We start from the raw sequence: 14,111 nt of genomic DNA on the forward strand, positions 1-14,111 counted from the left end.
TCGACCACAACGGCTTTCCTCTGCTCTTTGTCCACCACCACAATGTCTGGCTGGTTCGCCATTACCATTCTGTCCGTCTGTATCTGGAAGTCCCACAGGATCTTGGCTCGGTCATTCTCTACCACCTTTGGAGGTGTTTCCCACTTTGACCTTGGGGTTTCCAGGCCATACTCTGCACAGATGTTCCTGTACACTATACCAGTCACTTGGTTATGGCGCTCCATGTAAGCTTTCCCTGCCAGCATCTTACACCCTGCAGTTTTGTGCTGGATTGTCTCATTGGCCTCTTTGCACAGTCTACACCTGGGGTCTTGTCTGGTGTGGTAGATCTGGGTCTCTATTGCTCTGGTGCTCAAGGCCTGCTCCTGTGCAGCCATGATGAGTGCCTCTGTGCTGTCCTTTAGTCCGTCTCTGTCTAGCCATTGGTAGGATTTCTTGATATCCGCCACTTCAGTTATGTTTCGGTGGTACATCCCGTGTAGGGGCTTGTCCTCCCATGACGGAACCTCCAGCACCTCATCGTCTGTTCCCCATTGTCTGAGACATTCACTGAGCACGTCATCTGTTGGAGCCTTGTCCTTGATGTACTTATGGATCTTGGATGTTTCATCCTGGATAGTGGCTTTCACACTCACTAGTCCTCGTCCTCCTTCCTTCTGGCTAGCGTACAGTCTCAGAGTGCTGGATTTGGGGTGGAACCCTCCGTGCATGGATAGGAGCTTTCGCGTCTTAACATCTGTGGTCTGTATCTCATCCTTTGGCCAGCTTATTATATATATATATATATATATATATATATATATATATATATATATATTTCGTTAATAAATATTTCATGAGTAATATCGTTGCCTTTGTCACATTTTATTTGGCATTAGTAAATAATTATGCACATTTACCGATATTGTACATGATATGAGTGATAACACGTGTTATAAAGGCTATTTTGCACCTTCAGATTTGTACTTGTCCTTCAGTGTAAGCTTTGGGCACTAAATGTTTGGGAACCACTGCTTTATCAGACTATCCCTAAACAAACATTATAGGCAAACATTAAAGAGTTGTCTGCATTACTTGTTTCCCCCCTTCCAGCAAAATACAGTTGAAAAGACATTGACACACGTCTAAATGATCTGGTTGAAAAGTGAAAAGCCGTCGTTTTGTGGTCGGTGAAAATAATTTATTTCTTTAGATTTCTTGTTATGGTATAAATATGGTTGAAAAGTGAAGGTTAAAAAAACATGTTTTCCTGGTTGTAGTACTTACTATGTACTCAAGATGAATTTTGTTAGAATTACGTAATTAATTAAAAGCTTAAATTCTCAAAATATAATACCTAATTGTGGGAGCCTTTGTAGTCAACTTGTACCGGGATCAGATTTGCATTTTTGGTTTATGTTTGTGGGCTGTTATGTTTGAAGTTTATTTACGTTTTCTTCTTGTTTTTTTTGGATAGTTTGGGCCAAATGATCCCAAATAAAAGAGTTAAAACTGTTGAGCTAGTTACCCCAAATTAGAAGTCTGTCTATGACTATTTTTGGGTCACACTTAAACCAAATGTGCCAAATCTGAACCAAGTTGGACGTTCCAATAGCAACTCAATTTCTACGACTATATTTGGGTTAAATCTGGGCCAAGTTGGCCGATCCAATGACAACTACATTTCAACAACTAAATAAGGGCTAAATTTGGACCGATTCTGAGAGTCCAAAAAAGAAACCCCTCAATTTCAACGACTTTATTTGTGCTAAATGGAGACGGACTGACCAGGTTTAGCCCAAAAAAGAATGTCTAAATGAGTCAGCTGGTGCAGGAGATACTGTGTTTATCAATACTGTGCTTCTCAGTGCAGTGTGGTACGCTTGTTTGCTTTCTCGAAAGACAGAAATGAATATATACTAATTTGTTAATTCATGATCCTACAACGTGCTCCCATTCAAAAGTTACATTTTCACTCTGCTGAATGGGGGCCATCTTGTATTTCTGGGCTAAAATGATGTCATAACGTCAAACTAATGTCAGATTCTGAATCCTTGGGGTCGACTTACAGAAAAAAGTGCCTTTGTACAGGATTATAGGCGCTCTGCTTCCCCGTCTGGTTCGAAACCACATTTTTCTAGCGGAAAAATGCCTGGATTTTTTCGAAGTACTTGGGGGCAATAGAAGTCAAATTAAACATCAAAAATCAGCCAGAGATTGGTCACAAAATAAGGTTTTGGTCTCTTCTAATCACTTGTCAATTTGTTTTAAATATGCAATGTGTTGTACCTCCACAAACGAGTGGAAAGTGAAGCTTTCCTCCCATGTCTCTAATGTCCTTGTCGATGAAAGAAAAGTAAAACAGGAATATTTAGATGTGGTTTTGTATTATTAACTGTTGGTAGTTTGGTTTTGTTTGTCAGACTTTTCAGCATGCACTAATTTGTGAAAGTAAATGATTTAATTCTGGTGAAACAGTAGTGGGAGGCTTGGCTTGACACAAATGATTTATTTCCCCTTTAAAGTAGTTCTGATGACACCAGCTATCCCTCTTTTGCTCGCGTGTTACGTCTCCCTAAGCATAATGAGATTTGGTGAAATTGAACCGTAGTCTTTTTATCATATATCAGCCATAGAAGCTGGGTTTGATATGTGGGTCTCTTGCAGTGCCTAATTGTCTCCTGGTTTAGCTGATCTCTCCAGTCACAAAATGATAAATTGAAGCGAGGCATGTGTGGTCCTCACCCCCGAACCTCCCCAGTCTCCTGGGTTGGAGCTGAGAGCATGCAGAGCTTTGCTTTTCTCAATGGAACGACTTCCTCACTTCCTCCTCTCGTCCCTGAAGAGGATCCCAGAAGGTTTGAGAACACGGCGTCCCCGAGCAAGAGCCAGGCCACCGAGGAGCTGCCTCAGCTTTCCAGGCTTTTCTGTTTATCTTATTCAAAGACATCGTCTGGTTTTCGATCAGGAACTATGGTAACTGTTGCTATTGGCCAGGTGCGTTTCACCAGCGGGGGATGTGGGGGATGCAACACCCACACTTTCTTAAATACAAAAATTCATCCCCGTCTCTTTTTACAGAGGGATTCATTGTTGAAAATGTATTGGTCCAGTTAGATTGATTGAATGGTAATCAAACCAATCACAGTCAGCCATTTGACGAAGAAGGTAAACAAAGAGTTAACTGCGATGAGTAAAGTGACAAAAAATGAGTAACAGGTGGCAAAAAAAATGGTCCAACATGGCAAGGAAAGAATGGAAAGTGACTAAAATGAGCCAAAATCAGTCGAGTGGCAAAACAATTTACAAAAAAGAGGAAGGAGGTGGTATCTAATGGCAAAAGGTAGGTTCAATGAGTAAAATGTGGCAAACAATAGTGAAAAAGGGCAAATATGTGGAACAAAAAGAGGCAAAATATAGGGGAAAAAGGAAACAAGTTGTATTTATTGGGAGAAAGTTAGCTTATTTGGATGAAATGCGGCAAAGAATGGTTAAAGAATCGACAAAAATTGGTTAAATGTCTAAAAGAAATTTGTAAAAAGGGGTATTTACTGGTAAAAGGAAGCTAACATCTGAAAAAACGTGTCAAATTGTTGGGAAAAGGGGCAAAAATTGGACAAAGGAAGTTAAAAAGTTCACCCCTTTTATGGTTTTCTGTGGGAATGATAATAAAATGAAGACATAAAGAGCCACATGTTAAGTATCAATGACTTAATAACAGCTTTATCATGGACTAAATTTGGAGTGGATGGTTGCCCTACCCTTAGAACACCCTCACTGTTAAAATCACTGCTCAACCCCTTAATATTGTCTGTTTGCTTTTCCTCACTGGCAAGGCAGCAGTAAAAGAAAAGCAATAAAAGGGGGAGTGAACGGTCATTGGCTTCTACTAAACTCACAAGAACAATGTGGAGATAGTTTAACGCTGTGATCAGCACAGATTGATCAGACCAATTAACTGATACAAACGGTGATCTTTTTCTTTTCCTGCTTCTTAGAGCCAAAAAACTATCTGTTCCTGTTCTACGGTAAGGGAAGGCCCGGAGTCATCCGAGGCTTGGACATGAACATCAAGTCCACTGATGAGCACATGGTGCCACTGGAGGACCTGGTCAGCCCCCGTGCCATCGACTACCACGCTGAAATGGGACACATCTACTTCGCAGACACCACCAGTTTCCTTATTGGCCGACAAAAAGTAGACGGAACAGGAAGGGAGACGATACTCAAAGATGGTGTGTAACAGGATGTCTATCTATGCAAACCCCACATGACTCCACATGGTATCTATGCATACTGTATGTATACTGTATTACTAATTGATTTATTTTACAGAGCTTGACAATGTGGAGGGAATCTCAGTGGACTGGATTGGGAGAAACTTGTATTGGACCAACGATGGATACAGGAAGACGATCAGCGTTGCAAGGCTAGAGAACGCCTCGAAGACCAGGAAGACTCTGTTGGAAGGGAATATGTCACATCCCCGCGCCATTGTGGTCGATCCTCTAACCAGGTCAGAACAGTATCAATATCTCCTACAATTACCCAGGAATGGAAAGCCCATTACCATAGTTAAGCTTTACTAGTACTCAAATTAGCAGAATATGGTTTACTAGTGGCCATGTAGTAGCACTAGTTCACTTTACTCGTTAACAAATAGTTTATTTTGTACTTAGTTTTTATTTTATTTTATTATCCCCCACCACAAAATGTGGAAGGTGGCTATAGGTTTGAGCTCCTTATGTCCGAGTTAAAGGGGACAGCTTTTTAAGATAAGCGTTTCAGAAACGATAACCAAATTTGGTGTGTGGTTTCAGGGTATTAATCCCTTGATGGAGTTTGAAAATGAGAAGTGCGCAATTATTTCTTCCGGAGTTATTGCTCGTGCCGTTTTTTTTGACTCTGTTCGAGGTATCTTCAAAGGGGACAGCTTTTCTTTGAAAACGTTTTTTATGTAGTTTGTAATTTTATATTCTGATGTGATATTTTCTTATGTATACATCTAAGTTAGATTTACGACATTTAAGAAAAAGTTGTGAGTTATCATAAGAACCAATCTGGCGGGGGATGTTGATGATTATGTCGTCTTTTTTTAATTTGATTTCAAACATGAACACAACAGCAGTGTATTTACTGCAATAAAAATGATAATAATAACAGTTTTATTTGTTTTTTAAATCAAACAAAGGAAAGTGAGAATAAATGGTTCCAAAATCCTGCACGTGAAGCCTGTACATGTTGAAAAAGGAGTAAGAGGAAGTATCATCTTATATGAACCTACCCCTTGTAATATATAGTACTATATTTTATTTCTATGCAATATTGTTATGACATATACCTATTTAGACTAATAAAAGAGACCAAGTACATTGATATATACAGTATCTATTTAATTATACAATTAATGTGATCCACTATACCTTCGTCTGTCTAAAGACACATACATGAGTATATACACACCTATTTATAATGTTTTCCCTGATAAATATATTAGTTATATACTCATAAGGGGGCGGGGAAAAGCTAACTCAGGCTTGCTATTGGCTTTTGAAAATATTACAACCAATCAGGGAGCTGGATTTGGTTAGAATCTCTCCTACTTCATTTGCATTAGGTGTACTAGTACTAGTAGTGAATCTTTGTGGCTTTACTAGTTCTACTAGTGAGATATTAAGTGTACTTGTAGTACTATTTAAAAACATTTCTTACTAGTAAAGATGTTTTTGGTGCACTAGTGCGCGAGTATACCTTAATATTAAAGCATTATCATCTACTAGTAGACCATTTTGTGTAAGTAGTGATACTAAGTAGACTTGAAATATTAGGATAGCACTAATAATCACACATCAGTAATATCACCCGGTCCGCATATTTCCACCTCCGTAACATCAATCGCCTCCGCCCCTCCCTCACCCCTCCCACTGCTGCTATCCTTGTCCACAGTCTCGTCACTTCCTGACTCGACTACTGCAATTCTCTTCTCTTTGGTTTCCCCAACAAATACCCCCATAAACTCCAGTTAGTCCAGAACCCCGTCTATCTCCCACATCACTCCTGTTCTCCACCAGCTCCACTGTCTTCTCATGCAATTCCACATTCACATCAAGATCCTTCTGTTAACGTTCAAGGCCATTCACCTCACTGCCCCTCCCCCCCTTACCTGACTGATCTCATCCACGTCCACACTCCATCTCGCTCCCTCAGATCCTCTTCCTCCATTCATCTGTCCACTCCTCCAGCCTGCCTTACCACCATGGGGAGCAGAGCTTTCAGCCACTCTTATTCACACCAGCATTTCCCACCTGACCACCACTGCCCTGTCTCTGTGTTTTTAGCTCAACTTTTACTCTTGTTTCCATACTCTTTTAGCTTCACTTTTAGTGTGGTTTTATACTATGCAGTGTTGTGGTTTTATTATACACTGTAAAGTGACCATGGGTGACTGAAAGGTGCTGATTTTCCAAATAAAATGTATTATTATTATTATTATGCAGATGTAGCCAAATGTAGCCCCCTGATTGGTTTTAATATATTTCAAAAGCCAATAGCAAGCCTTCATTTGCTTTTCCCCACCCCTTTATTGGCTTACCCAGGCTTACTTGTAGTAATGAAACTTGTCACTTTACTAGTTAAGTGTACTAGTGTACTAGAAAACCAAAATTGAGTACATACACGCCAAATGTGAGTACGAAACGAGTTTAACTATGGTTGATATCACCGTCATATTGAAGATCTAGTTGAGTTTACTGTGGTTTATTAATGCCAAATGTAGGGGAGTTAAGGTCTGTCCAATGGATGTTTGAGAAAAAATTTTTTTCTAGGTTCTCGTTTTAGGAAATTTGCTGTTTTTTTGTTTTTTTTCACTCATTTCTCTTTTATTAAAAAAGGCCCATTAGTTGCTCCTAAATCCACAGATAACACATGTGCGTCTGATGGATGATCTCCTCATAATTTCTCTGAGAAATCATAAGCGGAAGTTTTAGACGAGATGGTAATTAATATATACAGTTGATTCTATGAAATTCATTGAGTGTCTGCAGGATGTTAAGGATTAACACGTTAAGGATTAAATCTTATTAACACTAACACCAAATCCATTGCAGTCAGAGATTAGTTTTCTAGCCTCGAGAGATCGTTAACAACCTTTTGCAACACGCAACTGTTTCTCTTATTTATATTTATTTTTTCGTCTGACCTTTCTGACATTTTCTAATACCTTTCAGTCCCAAATAATCAGCCATCCGCTCATCTTGTACTGATGTTTTCTGCATCCTAATGGTGACTGATTCCAACATTAGGCTTCGACACACGGCTCTCCTGTTTCTGCGCTACACTCCTTATCTTCTTCTTACAAACACACATTGTCTTTGGCGTGTGTTGACAGCATCCACTGACAAGAAGGAGAACCACGTTTTTAATCCCTTTATGATTTATTTTTAAAGAATCAAAGGAAGTAACTACATTATACCAAACAATATTTGCAGTTATTATTACACATGATATATAATTTTTTGCACATTTAACAACTAAAGTCTAGCTATATGAAGATGGTGATAGGGTTTTAGTAACAAAGTGGAAGTAACGTTTAGCGTCATGTTTCCTCCTTCACAGGCCATCACCCTCAGAATCACTAAAATTCTTTAAATATGTTATATTATTGTTCATTTATTAATAAAAGGGACAATACACAATGTGAGTTGGTAGCCACTATGGCTAAGTCTCATCTCTATTTCTTTTTGCAGGTTGATGTAGAACTGGAAGGTCATACAAATATTCAAAACATTAATGCAGTCTCGTGAAAAAATGTAAACCATGCATCTATCACAGTTAAACCAACAAATTAAATTACAGTATGTCTAATTCATAAAATTCATGAAAATGATGCTTGCTATTGTGACTGCACATGCCCCAAGGTGCCAGTAGCCACGGTTACATGATGTTTTGTTTAATTTGGAATTAATTATTCAGAATTAAATAATTCGGAATTAAAGTATTCTGCTTTGTGTTTACATGGAAATAGTAATTCTGAATTGACATTTACATGGAATACAGATTTATTCGGCTTTAGTCACTTCCTCTTTAGGTCTGGGGGGTTGGGAGGGGTTCTGATTGGACAGGGTGTGAAACTAACGTATCACGTCTATTGGGGGAAAAATAATAATAATGCATCAATTTTATATAGCGCTTTATCATAGACACTCAAAGTCACTTTACAGAATTAAGGCATTATTCTTTCACTCCACACTTAGTGGTGGTAAACTACTATTGTAGCCACAGCTGCCCTGGGGAAGACTGACGGAAGCGAGGCTGCCATAGTGCGCCATCGGCCCCTCCGACCACCACCAACACTCACTCACACACTACATTCATACTAGGCAATGTAGGTGAAGTGCCTTGCCCAAGGACACAATGACAGATACCACTGGGGTGACTGCCACCCCACTGTGGCACCTGGAATTCTCAGTGGTCTCCATCCAACTACTAACCAGACCCAGACGTGCTTCGCTTCCGAGATCTAACGGGATCGGGCAATGACAGGCTGGTATGGCCACAAACACAAAAACACACAACAAACCTTGTATTCTTGGCTACAACATAGAAAACCACATAATAAGAACTGCTTTCACTTTTATTTTGAAGCAGCAGCTCGACAATAAAATGTGATTTCACTTTGGTCCACTGAGCAGGAGGAGGAGATAGGAACTTATTTCCTTAAAGCTCAGTAAAACTCTGGAAAACAGTAACCAGGAATAAATAGTTGCTCCATGGTAACGATAGTTGCTCTCACAACCGGTACATGATAAACTTAGTAGTACAGCTAGTGCATTTACAGTCGGACGCATTTACTCCATCTCCGGTATGTCTCCGTAAGGTTTACCATTACCATTTTCATTCTGAATTAAAGGTATTGTGGAGGATGTTATTCTGGCTTCAAATTCTGAGTGGATCATTCAGACTATTGCTCCTCCTAAATGTCAATTATTCTGATGTAGGGCCGTCGTTCGTGTTTGTTCCTCGCTAGTTCTCACTTGCTGCGCATGCACACTTTCAAGTGTCTTGTGAGCTACGGTTTCATTCATTCATTGAAGCTCGCCGTTCTCACCGGATACAAATCTTTGTTTGGAAAGTTAGCTTGAATGAGCGATGCTGACACCAACTTGTAAACAGAGCAGTGCACGAGGAAAACTGGGCTCGTGCACGCTCTCTCACACACGTTTAATAGGCGTTCCCTCTTGGCAGCAGGTCGAGTGTTGCGCATGTGCATGTTTTCAAAAAGTGGGGATGGCGTTTCTTTTCTAAACTTCTGGAAAATCCTCCTCTTTACCTTTAAAATCAGTTTAAAGAGGATTTAACTTTTATTCTGAATTAAAGGGGAATTAAAGTTCTCATGTAAACGTGGCTAAAATTATTTGCAAACTGCCCTAAAATATGTGTATTTTTTTATGGATAAAGGTTACAATTTTGCCCTCAGACCTTTTGAGAATGATGATAGTGTTGCTAAATCTTTTATATGAGCTAATAATGCATTGCTTGTTGAACAGAAAATGACAAAATAGTGATTTTCTAAAAAGCACCAGACCGTCACCTCTGGAGTCTGCTCTTGTTGTTATATTAATCCTCCTTACAACATTTTTAGGAGAGGTGGGGCTAATCCATTAAGGACTGTGTATGCTAGGACTGAATCTGCATATTTAATTAGATTTCCCCAGTTTTGTTGGTAAGAATGGGATTATTACTGTCCTCACAAGTGGACACATCTATTTCATTGCGATTACGAGCCTTATATTCGTACAGGTAGGCAGTCTGAGCATCAAAAAGTGAAGTAATGTCACTTTTGTGCACACAGATTAAATGTTTCATCCTCTGAAAGTTGTCATGAGTGGAAGAGCTATAGTTTTGCTGGTCTGATCAAGCATTCAGCCTGAATCCACCAGTCTTTTTGATCCCTATCTGCTCTGCTGGAAAAGGGCTCTGGATGCTGCTTTCCAACAGATTTCTTGAGTGTATGCTCCAGACCTCATTTTCTGCTCTGTTGGTTTCCTTCAGTCTGTGTCGCCACGATAAGGACAACAGTGAAACATCTCTCCATAAAGATGAATTAAGAACCTCTTACATGCGTTTTACAAAGGCCACACGCAACAATTTTGATGGGTTGCAATGAAGTCGTTATCATTTACCTTGTATGTCTTATACTCATGCGTGACCACTAGTGTGCTGTGAGCCTTCAGTATGAGCTGTTTTATAACGTTAGAAATAAGTATTAATTATTTACTGCAGTTACGCAACTACTGATTAATCTGGTGACATCTGTCAATGTCAGTAGGTGGCAGTAAGTGGCAGAGGGAGGATTTTTTTTTGAATGTAAGTAAAACACTGCATAGGTTGTAGAACGATGGAATATGTTTCGTTTTAATAACAGGATTTTTTTTTTACCATCGTCAATGTAAATATATTGTGACCATCACCAGCCCAATTTACAATTTAAACAATTTCTACAATTATAATAATTATTAATATATTTTTAATAATAATAATTTTAATTATTAATTTTGTAAAAAAAAAAAAAACTATACATTGAAATTTTGTAGTAATTGTAAAGCTTTTAATAATTTTTACTTTTTTAATAATTAAAAAAAACAATAATAAACTTTTCTTTTTAATAATTGTAGTTTTTTTATTTTTAAAACTATTTGATGTATGACTTACTTGTACTTGACTACAATTTCAGTCAAGTAACAGTACTTCTACTTGAGTAGGATACATAAGTACTCTTTACACCTCTGGTAATTACATGGGTAATCATATGCTTTGGCTACAGTGATTATTTTTGATGAATTAATTAGCAAGGTTAATAATATCCATAAAAAGACTCAGCAATTCATTGTGTTTAGTGTGTGTCTGTGTGTGTCTGTGTGTGTGTGTGTGTGTGTGTGTGTGTGTGTGTGTGTGTGTGTGTGTGTGTGTGTGTGTGTGTGTGTGTGTGTGTGTGTGTGTGTGTGTGTGTGTGTGTGTGTGTGAATAATAGATGAGGTCAGAACGATGACTTGGAGAAAGAGAAATACTTCCTTCACCCACATATGGCATTCTGTTGCACCTTTCCTCCTCCAGCCTTGAGTCATTGATAAGAAATGGTCGGTCAGCAGCCCTGAAGCTCAGCCAATCCCCTGGTACGCTCACTACAGGAAGGGTCTCGTCCAGTAGTGACCTCATCGTGTTTCAGATAGCCAGGGTCTGTTTTCTAAGAACATCTGCTACCGTCATGCTAAACTAAATAGTAACTTTTAGTAAATATTACATTAAATGTTACATTTAAATCTAAATGTTAAATCTAAATCTCAATAATTAAATCTAAATCTCAATAATTAAATCTAAATCTAAATGTTACATTTATATCTAAATCTAAATGTCAAATCTAAATATTAAATGTAAATGTAAATGTTAAATCTAAATATTAAATCTAAATATTAAATGTAAATGTCAAATCTAAATTTTAAATGTAAATATTAATATTAAATATTAAATATTAAATCTAAATATTAAATCTGAATATTAAATATTAAATCTAAATATTAAATCTAAATATTAAATCTGAATATTAAATGTAAATGTTAAATCTAAATATTAAATATTAAATCCAAATCTAACGTTACATTTAAATCTAAATGTAAATGTTAAATCTAAATTTTAAATGTAAATGTTAAATTGAAATGTTAAATTTAGATATGAAATAATAAGTCTAAATGCTAAATGCAAAATCTGAACAGTGAATTTGCATATTAGATTTAAATGTAACATTTAAATTTAACATTTAGATCTAGATTTAGATTTAACATTTACATTTAGATTCAACATATAACATTTATATTTAAATGTGGTATTTAGATTTTTTTTTTAAAATATCACAAATGTCACAAATATTCCTGTAAATCTGGTCAAAAGTAACATAAAAAAAAATCACATATGTGTTTTAAACGTGGTTTGTTGCTAAATGTTGCAAAAAGTTGTTGTTTATTTTAGCATGCTCAACTTTCCAATCCCCATACCTGCAGCCTATATTTACAATCATACTGTGGAATTATGGCTGTTTTGATTGTTTTGAGGCAGCGTATTTCCATCGAAATCCATTGAAAGGCAGAGCACTGTGTCTCCCGCTGCTTGGAGGACAATATTTTCCGATCTAATACTTGTATGATACGTATTTGTCTGCACACTGCGGGTTTTGTACGACTTAAAGCTGCGTGGAAAGAGTGGTGCATCTGGCTTCCATCTGGAGTGCAATAACAATGCTCACTGCTGCGATATGAAATAGTTCATTTTTAAGAGCCTCGTAGAAACATGTTGTCACATGTGTATTGATTGATAAGAAATCTAAAAAGCAGAGTGCTGAGGGAGAAAGAGCTGCAGAAACGACCATTTACCATCAGTGGACATCTGGGATGAACTAGCAGGGTTTCAAAGAGAGGAGATCAATGTCACTTCTGACATCGCTGCATGACTAGCTCACAAATAACGGGCATGAAAAATGTGGATGTGGTGAAATTGGCAAAAATAAGCATTAAATATGGTGAAAAGAGGTTAAAAGTGGCAATAATGGGTCAACAAATACGACATTAGGTGGGAAAAGTGGTGGAAAGGGTGTATAAGTGCTGAAAATGTCTTAAAAGTGAAAAGGCATTAAATTTGATGGAGTGTCAGAAATGGGAGTAAAGTTGCAAAAATACATTAAAAGGAGTAAAATAAGAAGAAAAAGTGATGAAAATAGGTTGAAATATGGCAAGTTTGGTGTAGTTGCAGAAAAAGGGTAAAAATGTGCAAAAATGGGCTCAAATTGTTCAGAAGGTGGTGATGCTCTGTGTCCTGGTGCAGGACTTCATGTCCCTAATGAAGCCTGTTTTATTTACCGATGTCCGTGTTTGTGTGTGTGTGTGTGTGTGTCATATGTCCATGAATGTTTAATTTTCCGTCCATCTGTTCTTTTCACTATATCCATATCTTCTAAGGCTCTTATTAAATAAATGGCCTCGGCCTCGGGTCAAGTTCGACGCTTGTTGTGTGCGGCCATCTTGGATTATGTCGTCACTAGCGCGTCATCTTGACGGGACGAGCATGTGCAGAACAACCAGAATTAATTTAAAGCGGAATGAACCTTTACAAGATCAATTCAGAATAAACCAACCACTTACTTCAGATTTACGTTTAATTCAATCCAATGGCCATTTTCATTCAGATTAAGATGTTTACAAAGGTTATTTTTAATTTTTTTAAAGAGCATTTAAATGTTATTCTGAATTCAAGCTCGTATTAGCTAATGTCTACCTATGTGTTTGCAGCTGGATGTACTGGACGGACTGGGAGGAGGACGAGGTGAACGACAGCATCGGGCGGATAGAGAAAGCCTGGATGGACGGATCCAACAGGAACATTTTTGTCACTTCCAACATGCTGTGGCCTAACGGGTTGACACTGGACCACAGCACGAGCACCATGTACTGGTGCGACGCTTACTACGATCACATCGAGAAGATTTACCTCAACGGGACTGGGAGAATGGTACAAACAAGTTATATCGCAATTTTCCGCTATTTAGTATTTACTACATCAGCGGTGACCAAATCTGATCCTAGAGTGCATCTATATGGCATGTTTTAGTTTAAATATGGGCAACTGGTGGTCCTGGGGCCACATGTGGCCCTCGGTCTATTTGTGTGCGGCCCTTAAAGTAAACCTACAGAAAATAACCACAAAAATGTCTCCAAAAAACACAGAAAATGACAGAAAAATGCACGAAATTACAACAAAAAAACACACATGGGTCATTTCAACTAATTGCCCACACGCTTTGGTCTAAAACAAATTCTGAAATTTTTACCAGTTTTTCTGTGATATGGCCAAGTTAGTGAGGGGGATATGTGTCGATTTAGTAATACAGCTCCACCTATTCTCTTTGAATAATACAAAAAGATCTTCTATACATCCTATCTGGTGGACATGTCAGACCCTCAAAATTGAAAGAAAGTTTGTTGTATTTCTTTGGATTTCATGAGACTATCACCCAAGAACCAATGCATATATGTGACTAATCAATAGTGATGTGAACAGTCTATGTTCATAGCTCAAAGCTGATCAAA

The 14,111-nt window shown here is 37.9% G+C and overlaps 1 protein-coding gene and 1 pseudogene across 1 annotated transcript in view; one reads left to right on the forward strand and one right to left on the reverse strand.

The window, feature by feature from the left end:
* Positions 1–14,111, forward strand: part of lrp1bb (low density lipoprotein receptor-related protein 1Bb) — a 407,613-nt gene that overhangs the window by 210,332 nt on the left and 183,170 nt on the right. The window contains 3 exon segments of the mRNA XM_028435312.1: positions 3,978–4,214; positions 4,315–4,495; positions 13,314–13,533. Coding sequence (XP_028291113.1) covers positions 3,978–4,214; positions 4,315–4,495; positions 13,314–13,533 — 638 coding nt within the window.
* LOC114455763 (uncharacterized) lies at positions 8,422–8,538 on the reverse strand (annotated as a pseudogene).

This window comes from Gouania willdenowi, chromosome 21 (assembly GCF_900634775.1).
Source record: "Gouania willdenowi chromosome 21, fGouWil2.1, whole genome shotgun sequence".
Lineage (NCBI taxonomy): Eukaryota > Metazoa > Chordata > Actinopteri > Blenniiformes > Gobiesocidae > Gouania > Gouania willdenowi.